This window comes from Cicer arietinum, chromosome 6 (genome assembly GCF_000331145.2).
Source record: "Cicer arietinum cultivar CDC Frontier isolate Library 1 chromosome 6, Cicar.CDCFrontier_v2.0, whole genome shotgun sequence".
NCBI classification, from domain to species: domain Eukaryota; kingdom Viridiplantae; phylum Streptophyta; class Magnoliopsida; order Fabales; family Fabaceae; genus Cicer; species Cicer arietinum.
The window spans coordinates 1,202,217-1,211,000 of record NC_021165.2 but is presented as its reverse complement, the minus strand read 5'-3'; the positions used below and the strand labels follow the sequence as shown (position 1 = coordinate 1,211,000).

Here is an 8,784-nt window from a genome sequence, read left to right as displayed (position 1 = left end):
CAAATGTGGTATGTATAATTAACAAACTACCATCACAAGATTGCTTGAGTGCTGATATTTTTACGAACTTAAATTGGAGCTTGCTCATGCAGATGTTTTATATTTGATCAGGTTCAGGAACCAATTGTGTGTGGTATAACTTCTCTTGGTTACGACCACATGGAAATTCTTGGTTAGTACACTGTCACTCCCCGCAACTCTCTTTTCTGTAATTCGGTTAGTTTCTTATTTACTGCAACATCTATTGCTAATAAAAATTGTGAAATAACTTGAAACTTAAAAATAAATAAGAATTGGCCTTTTATAATTTGAATTATTGAATATAGCCGAACATGATTTTGCACAGTCTGATTTGTTCAACCATTTGAGCTTACTGCTGTCTGGTGGATTCTATTAACAGGGAACACTCTCGGAGAAATTGCTGGTGAGAAGGCTGGAATCTTCAAGGTAATATCTTGGAGAAACTACGCTTTCCTGTCTTTCCTTGTATCACCCAGTGCTGTTTTCTAGAAATTTATTTTTATTCCTTATATTTATTTCTTTTATATTTGATTTGATGTAGCATCGGATTCCAGCATTTACAGTGCCTCAGCCTGATGAAGCAATGCATGTACTTAAAGAGAAGGCTTCTCAGTTGAATGTAAGTAGTACATCAATCACACACTTACTTCCATCTCAAAGTCGGATAAGATAGTACAAGTTGGTGCGTGTAGCAATTTAAATGTAAACTTATTGTGGTCATTAGATTAGCTGCTTTTATGTAACCATATTACACCAGACCAAATTTTGGAAGCAAATTTCACTTATTTTCTTTCTTCAATGTACTTGAGTATTGAACTATCTACATATATATACATAATATGAGATAACTTCTAAGCACAAAGATCTAGCCTATGATTCTGTTTGTACATCTATTTATTCTGTCAAAATGATGACATATAATTTACATCTGTCCTAAGATATTTTAATATTATTATGATATTCTTCGACAAGGATCCTTTGAAAGTTCAGAGATTCATAACATCAAATCAAAATCTTTCTTGTCTTCCCTAGTTGGAATAGGTTGTTCACTCTCTGGTTTTCATCTTCATCTATCTGTAGGTACCTCTTCAAGTGACAGCCCCATTAGATGCCAAGTTGCTAAATGGTTTAAGACTAGGGCTTGAAGGTGAACACCAATATATAAATGCTGGTCTTGCTGTTGCATTAAGCTCTACATGGCTGAATATAAATGGGAATCTCGACGAGACTCATTTGAAACAGACAGTAAGTTGCAGATGCAAAAAGTAGTTCCTTTATGGCCGTTCCTTTTATGTTTACGTATTATTATTGTCACGCTGCTGAGTTGAGACTCGTCTTGCCTTCTTTAAGCAACGTACTTTGCCAGAGCAGTTTATAAAAGGTTTAGCAACTGCAAATCTGCAAGGAAGGGCTCAGATTGTTTGTGATCAACACATCAACAAAAAAATCTCAAATGAACTTGACTTCTTTTTAGACGGGGCTCATAGCCCTGAAAGCATGCAAGCATGTGCAAGGTGGTTTTCTCTTGCAATCAAAGACAACAACCAGACCTTCTTTAATCAGAAACCTGATAATTCCAAGTTCTCAAATGAAGTCGCGAAGACGCACCAAGGCGAAGCACAAAAATCTGCACAGGTAGATAAATAAGCTGTTATTATGATTTATGGACCTTGCTCTTTTTTCATCAATTTTTAATTGAAGTCATTGATTTTTATTTTTTGCAGATTTTGCTGTTCAATTGTATGTCGGTGCGAGATCCTCAGTTGCTTCTTCCTCACTTGGTCAAAACTTGTGCTGATCATGGTGAGTAATCTCTGGACTTTCCCAAACATGGTTGGTTACTTCATAATGGCTTAGTCCCATAACGATTTAAAATATCCATTGACTAATAAAAACTTACGAAATAAGTGACTTTGTCCTCGTTAATTCCGTGATAACTTGGGTTTATCAGGATAAAAAGTAAGGCTGAATGTATTTTTCTACTTAAGATTTTTTATTTATCTGAATAAGAAATAAACAAGTGGATTGAAACTGTAGGTGTGTACTTCAAGAAGGCGCTATTTGTACCTGGTTTATCAGTGTACCACAAAATTGGATCCCATGCTTTATCACCAACTGATTCTAACATTGACCTGTCATGGCAGTTCACTCTACAAAGGGTATGGGAAAATATCATGCAAGGGAACAAAGGTATTGTTTGGTCACATGCTAAGTATAAACAATTCAAATCCACAAACTTGATAATTTGAGATTTTTTTCCTTTTCTCTCTTCGTATTTGTATTTTTTTGACTTCACGATAAATAGTTAGTTAACCATTGGCTAAGTTATAGACCTTAACGTGTTTGACTCACGTGGCTAGCAGGCAAGAACATTGGCGGTGCTTCAGAAGAATTAACTGGTATGGAAATGAGTGTCAGCAACTGTGAACACAGTGCGGTGTTTTCATCATTGCCGCTGGTTATCAATTGGCTTAGGGACAGAGTGCAACAAAACCAGTCCACTCGGTTTCAGGTAAAATTAATTAATAATTACATATTAACACCGAAGATTTGTGAATATTTGACAAGACAAAGTTATATTAGTACTTGAAGAAGATAATCTTGACCGTCGATTTTTATATGGATGATCAAGATTAGCCTCATCAGGTATAGGATTTAACTGCAAAATTTGTGTTGTTGATGCATTTGCAGGTCCTTGTAACTGGTTCCATACATCTTGTTGGTGACGTGTTGAAGTTAATCAAGAAGTGATTTGTTGGACTAAATTGAAATTTTGTTTATTTTCTGATTTCTAAGTAATGAAGTGCCACGATAATTCTCGATAGTATCGAAGAAGGTATCTGTGTCATTCACAGCTCATTGAGAGTGGTTCGGAAACTGCTAATAGAATGTTATCAACACAACATCATCTTTGTTTGGTTTTGGATCTTCATGTGGTATTTCAATCTTCAGCAACAGGATTGTAACTTTCTTTATGTGGTATTTCAATCTTCATTTCATTTAATAGAAAAAGATGTGGGTGGATTTAAGGGTGAAGAGGTACAAACATGTTCCTATTCCTTTTATATCTACTAGTACTAAATCCTTGATTGAATGTTCCTCTTGGACTAGGCTATATTTTATAGACCAACTTGTGTATTTTTAGAATTAAGATATTCCAAACACACAATTGTAGATAACTAATCTATTGAAGTAACTGTGAAATATTTAAGGGTTCATCTCTTTCAATATATGCTATATTTTTTAGACAAACTAGTAAAATATACCTGCTTCCGCACGGGTACGAGTTGGTCCGTACAATTTGCTTAGTAGTACAACGTTTGCTTCAGTAAATATTCGATAATACATTTATCATGTATTTGGATCAACGATACATTTGTCATTAGCATTTTCGTTTAGATTAAATTAAAAATTGAGAAGAATTTCAATAAAACATAGTTTTGGGTTTTTTTTTTGTTACATAACATTGTTTTGACTAATGGATATAAAACATCAGTGACAAACATAATTTAATTAAATTAGTTTTGGCTAATTGAAAATGTTATAATGAGTATATCAGTGTCAATAATTTTATTATCAGTGATTCATTTTATTATGTATATATTATCAATTCAATTATATTTAAATAAGAAATATACAAAAAATTATACACAAAATGAATTAAGACGTGATTTCAACTAATTGTCATTATTCTTATGTATGTCTCTAGTTTAGATTTTATTGAGAAAAATTATAATTTTACCATTAGCAACTCACATTGTCCGGCATATATAGGCAAAATGTATTAAAACATAATTTTAATTTATTGATAATATTTTAATTAAAAATTAATGAAAAATAATAAATATAATTAACCATTAAAAATTGGATTTTAATTTTATCATCAGTGATTGACTTTGTCCCGTGATAATATATCAATATAAATTATAATAAGTATATTAATGTCAATAATTTTATTATCAAAAATTTATTTTCTCTCATGTATACCAATTTAATTATATTTAAATAAAAAACATAGAAAATTATAAACAAATTGAATTAAGCCATAATTTCAACCGATTGATAAAAAACTTGCTTATAAAAAAAGTTGTTGTTTATATATTGAAGCAACAACTAATCTTTTCATGATGTTCACACACTAAATAATTGGTAGCAATAACAGTAAAAATAAATCTCTATCCTTTACACTTTCAAATTTGTATATTAGCAGACACAAAGCGAAAAGTCATAATGAAGAAACAAAGTTCATCTTTTATTATTATTACACATCACACTACATGTGAGAAGTTAATTCATAGAATATGTTTGAAGATAATAAATGAAAGAATATTACAACTATAAATATAAATGACAAACTATGTAGTATAAAATAAATAACAAAGGCTATTATGTAGTCTGAAAAATGATTAAGCTTCCTGGGATCATCTATTCAATTCCTTCATCTCCATTTTTCAACGTTCCCCCAAACATAATTCTGCAATCTTACCTTGTAGAAAAACATAACCAAGTTTATGATTCACGTAATTTGTTCAGTATTTCTCTATGGCATATATTTATTTAAAGGAAGTAGTGTACATCAACAAGTCTGGGTGGTGTAGTTGGTTATCACGCTAGTCTCACACACTAGAGGTCCCCAGTTCGAACCTGGGCTCAGACATTTTACTTTTTGTTATATTTTTGGGTTTTGTATCACGCACCCCTCATTTTTACCTCTCACCCCTTCAATTTTTTTTAAAGACTATTTTACACTTATTTAATTTGTATAAAATTATGGAAAAAATTTCCATTTCAGTTTTCCACTCCAACTTTGGAATGTTTTGTAAAATTGGAAACTTTCGAAATCTAATTATGCAGAAAAAATTACTAATTTCAAAACTTTGGAAAAATACCAAACTTTCGAAATGAAATATTCCAGAAATTTCGAAACTTTAGATGAATATGAAATTTTCGAAGTGTATTTTTTCCAGAAAACTTCGAAGTTTGGATGAATTTGAAACTTTCAATGCACATATACTTCGAAAATTTCAAATAATTTCATTTCGAAAATTTCAGAAGTTCGAAACTTTCGAAACTTTCAATTTTTTTTTTTTAAAATGACTGAAACTTCCGAAATCAAATATCAAATTTATTATTACTATTAATTTATTACTATAAATTTATTATTATTTATTACTATTAATTTATTACTATTTATTACTAATAAAAATGTATTTCGAAACTTTCCATTAATACTAAATTTTCGAAACTCAACCTATATCGAAAGTTTTGCAAAATTTTACCTTTCGAAACTTTCATATTCTTCGAATGTTTCTTATCTCCTTTTTTTAATTATTAAAATTGCACTTTTTTACTATGGTCTAATTTTTAAAATTAAAACAAGATCTCCAAAGTATTTTAAGACGTTCTTAAGTTATAGAGTCATATGTGTGTTATATGATTGAAAATTCAAACTTCATTAATGAAAGTAAACGGGAGTATCTAAATGAATTGGATCAATATCACCATAATCAAAATCATCATCTTCACAAATAAAATGATTGTCGATTATTTTCCCTTTGTTTTTCAGTGATATTGTTGATAAAGTTGAATGAGATGTTTTTGGTGTACAAGATGTACGAGATCAATGAACTTTGCCTCCTCAACAATGACATAAATTTTCATTAGTTTTCCTATTATGTCCACGTTTTTCCTTTTCATTCTTTTAAGCATTTTTCCACTTCTAGTAAAAATATTAGTTATTTAAATTATCGCCACGGTTATCATCATGACCAACGACTGCAACCATGGCCAAGAGTTTGTCCATGGTGATCGTATTTTACTAAAATATCACTCCCCATATATTTTTGATTTTATTTAGTGTCATATGACAGTTGGAAGAAGAGCATCCAACTAATCTATTTGGACTCGAGAAATGTTTACGAAGAATTCAATCTCACAACGGGATAATTCGTGATTCTACATCATCATTTTCCTTTTTATTTTCACCAAAAGATATTTTGTTTTATTTGTGACCGCCACACTAATTTATTCCATCGCCAGTGTTTTTCTCGCATTTATTTTACACTTTCCAATTAAAGTCTTAAGAGATTCATACATTCAGTCATTTGCCAACTGTCACATTTTATGTTAGCAAACATATTTTCATTTTTGTTGAAAAAAAAAAGAAAACTCATTTTACTTTTATTCATTTCATTTGATATTTGAAGTCATATTAGATTTTCGTGTCTGTTGAAAAGTTTTATTGTTAATTTTCATAGACCAAAATACTAATTACTTTATTATAAATTGTTAAATACAAAGTGAATAACAAAACAATATTTTTTAATAAAAAAACAAAACAAGATTTTTAGAAATATTTTTGTTTTGAATGTGATATATTTATTTATACCTAAATTTGAATATTATATTTGTTTCAAAAACATATTTGTGTTCAAAACTTTAAAACAATAAATTAAAGAGTTTAATATATATATTCTACATACATATTCAATCACTTCTTATTATATACACAACTATAAAGATATTTTATGAACCAATATATAATAACAAGATGTAAATTAAAATGCATGTATAAAATAATTAGTACGAAGTAGTCTATCTTACCAATTAAATCTATACTTTTTTTTTACAAGAATTTAATCTTTACCTAAATATAAATAGATACATGGTTTCAATCTATATCGATATATTAATAATTATACAAAATTTTACATCTTTCTTTATTTTTATCAATAAAAATGGACAATCCAACACATTAATAGTGGACTGCACGCCAATGTTGGATTGAATCTATATGATTCACTCTTAACAAAAATCTATATAATTAATGGATGAAAAGTTGTACTCTTTATTCTATAATAATTAATTTATTTAAGAAAAATAATAAAAATATTACCAACACCTTCCATTTTTAAAGTGGTATTAATTATATTTCTTCAATTATACATTTTAATTAATATAATAGACACCACCCAAATTTAAAAACTTTTATTAGTTATTTATATTAATAATAAATACACAAATAATTTTTTTTAAAAATAAATACATCTAATAAGGATAAATTAATAAAATATAATTTTTTTCATTTTAGATTATATTATATAGATAGGGATATGCCGTAAAATAGTACAATATCACGTGTGAATAAAAATAAAAATAATAAAGATTTATTGTAATTTTTATTGACACGTATATTATATTATTTCACAGCTGGACTCTGTGTATCTCTCTCTCTCTTCTCTCTTTCTCTCTCTATACCAACGACGTTGCACAGCATAACACTTCGTTGGTCAGAAAAAATGGAGAACGCCGACCCTAGTAGAGATTTCGTCAAAGATGTTAAGCGCATAATCATCAAGGTTTTCTTCTTCCTTTTCTTAACTTTCTTTTCATTCATTTGTTATCTATTGTTTGTCTTGCAATGCTTCTACCAAATAGTGATGCATATGGCTAAGGTTGCTTATTTTCTCTTTCTATATTTGTTTTCAAGGTTGGAACTGCCGTCGTTACTCGCCAAGATGGAAGATTAGCAGTTGGAAAATTAGGGGCACTTTGTGAGCAGGTCAAAATGCACTGTTTTTTCTGTCTTTTATTTTAAGAAAATCAAAATGCAATTTTCAATTTACATTATATGACCCTTTTGAAAAATAAATGGCAGATTAAGGAGCTGAGCACTTTAGGTTATGAAATTATTTTGGTATCATCAGGTGCTGTTGGCCTTGGTCGCCAAAGGCTTAGATACAGAAAATTGATTCACAGTAGGTAAGTTGTAATGTAATGTAATGTAAGTTTAACACTTTTTTGTTTTATGTTTTCACTATATATAAATAAATACCCTTGAAGTGCTGGGGGTGTTGAAAACTTTTCATTTTCAAATTTTTTTAAGGTAATTGAATTGAAACTATGATTTATTTGAGTCTTACATGGGAATTTTACAGCTTTGCTGACCTTCAGAAGCCACAAGTTGAACTTGATGGCAAAGCCTGTGCTGCTGTTGGACAAAGTAGCCTTATGGCTACTTATGATGATTTGTTTAGTCAGGTGGTTATTGTTGTTAATTTAATTCATGTAGCATTTTATGGTTTGCTATTGTTTGAAATTCGTTGTAACTTTGTTGTCGATTTCATTTTCGGTTATTACCTTTATTTTAGGATAGTTGACATTTTTCATTGTTGTGTTGATTTACTCTTTTTTCTACCTGTATTATAGCTGGACGTGACGTCTGCTCAGCTTCTTGTTACCGACAATGATTTTAGAGACAAAGATTTTCGAAAGCAACTTTCTGAAACTGTGAAATCACTTCTAGCACTAAAAGTTATTCCTATATTCAACGAGAATGATGCAGTCAGTACTAGGAAAGCTCCATACGAGGTTCGTTTATGATTTCTTAACGAAGAAAAATGTAATCTCGGAGCTGATAAAATAGTTGCAACAAGTTTAGCTGTCTTCTCTTTTGGTGATACGATTGATTTAAATACTTGTCACCAACTATTTTTTTTGCAGGATTCTTCTGGCATATTCTGGGATAATGACAGTTTATCAGCCTTGTTGGCGTTGGAATTAAAAGCCGATCTTCTTATTTTGTTGAGTGATGTAGATGGTCTTTATAATGGTCCTCCAAGTGATCCAAATTCAAAGCTTATTCACACATACATTAAGGAAAAGCATCAAAATGAAATTACTTTCGGAGACAAGTCTAGGGTGGGAAGAGGTGGAATGACTGCAAAAGTGAAAGCTTCTGTTCATGCAGCCGATGCCGGCATT

The 8,784-nt window shown here is 30.1% G+C and overlaps 2 protein-coding genes and 1 non-coding gene across 5 annotated transcripts in view; all 3 read left to right on the top strand.

Moving 5' to 3' along the window:
* Window positions 1–18: 18 nt before the first annotated feature.
* LOC101490946 (folylpolyglutamate synthase-like) lies at window positions 19–3,251 on the top strand. Of its 3 annotated transcripts, none has more exons than XM_073369732.1 (9): window positions 19–172; window positions 401–447; window positions 563–640; window positions 1,102–1,266; window positions 1,393–1,656; window positions 1,746–1,824; window positions 2,059–2,211; window positions 2,382–2,533; window positions 2,713–3,251. In XM_073369732.1, exons 1-9 carry the CDS (start codon window positions 160–162, stop codon window positions 2,770–2,772), a joined length of 1,011 nt encoding a protein of 336 aa, XP_073225833.1. In that variant the 5' UTR covers window positions 19–159; the 3' UTR covers window positions 2,773–3,251. The 3 variants fall into 3 exon arrangements, with proteins under 3 accessions (XP_073225833.1, XP_073225831.1, XP_073225832.1); XM_073369730.1 differs by having other exon boundaries at window positions 1,372–1,656; XM_073369731.1 differs by having other exon boundaries at window positions 21–172; window positions 1,372–1,656; window positions 2,385–2,533.
* Window positions 3,252–4,604: 1,353 nt separating this feature from the next.
* TRNAV-CAC (transfer RNA valine (anticodon CAC)) lies at window positions 4,605–4,678 on the top strand. Its single transcript has one exon. It is a non-coding gene; the product is annotated as a tRNA-Val (tRNA).
* Window positions 4,679–7,222: 2,544 nt separating this feature from the next.
* Window positions 7,223–8,784, top strand: part of LOC101490622 (delta-1-pyrroline-5-carboxylate synthase) — a 5,702-nt gene continuing 4,140 nt past the window's right edge. Inside the window, exons 1-6 of the mRNA XM_073369751.1 lie at window positions 7,223–7,379; window positions 7,511–7,582; window positions 7,679–7,782; window positions 7,959–8,061; window positions 8,230–8,391; window positions 8,524–8,784. The exon at window positions 8,524–8,784 is cut by the window's right edge and continues 1 nt beyond it. Of these exons, the coding sequence (XP_073225852.1) occupies window positions 7,320–7,379; window positions 7,511–7,582; window positions 7,679–7,782; window positions 7,959–8,061; window positions 8,230–8,391; window positions 8,524–8,784 (762 nt within the window). The 5' untranslated portion in view covers window positions 7,223–7,319. The remainder of the gene's footprint in view (window positions 7,380–7,510; window positions 7,583–7,678; window positions 7,783–7,958; window positions 8,062–8,229; window positions 8,392–8,523) is intronic.

What these genes read in the sequence shown, in the direction of transcription:
- LOC101490946 (XM_073369730.1), top strand. An exon ending in AGAAGGCTTCTCAGTTGAAT is followed by an intron (nt 641 to 1,101) that starts GTAAGTAGTACA and finishes ATCTATCTGTAG; the next exon opens with GTACCTCTTCAAGTGACAGC. An exon ending in ACCAGTCCACTCGGTTTCAG is followed by an intron (nt 2,534 to 2,712) that starts GTAAAATTAATT and finishes ATGCATTTGCAG; the next exon opens with GTCCTTGTAACTGGTTCCAT.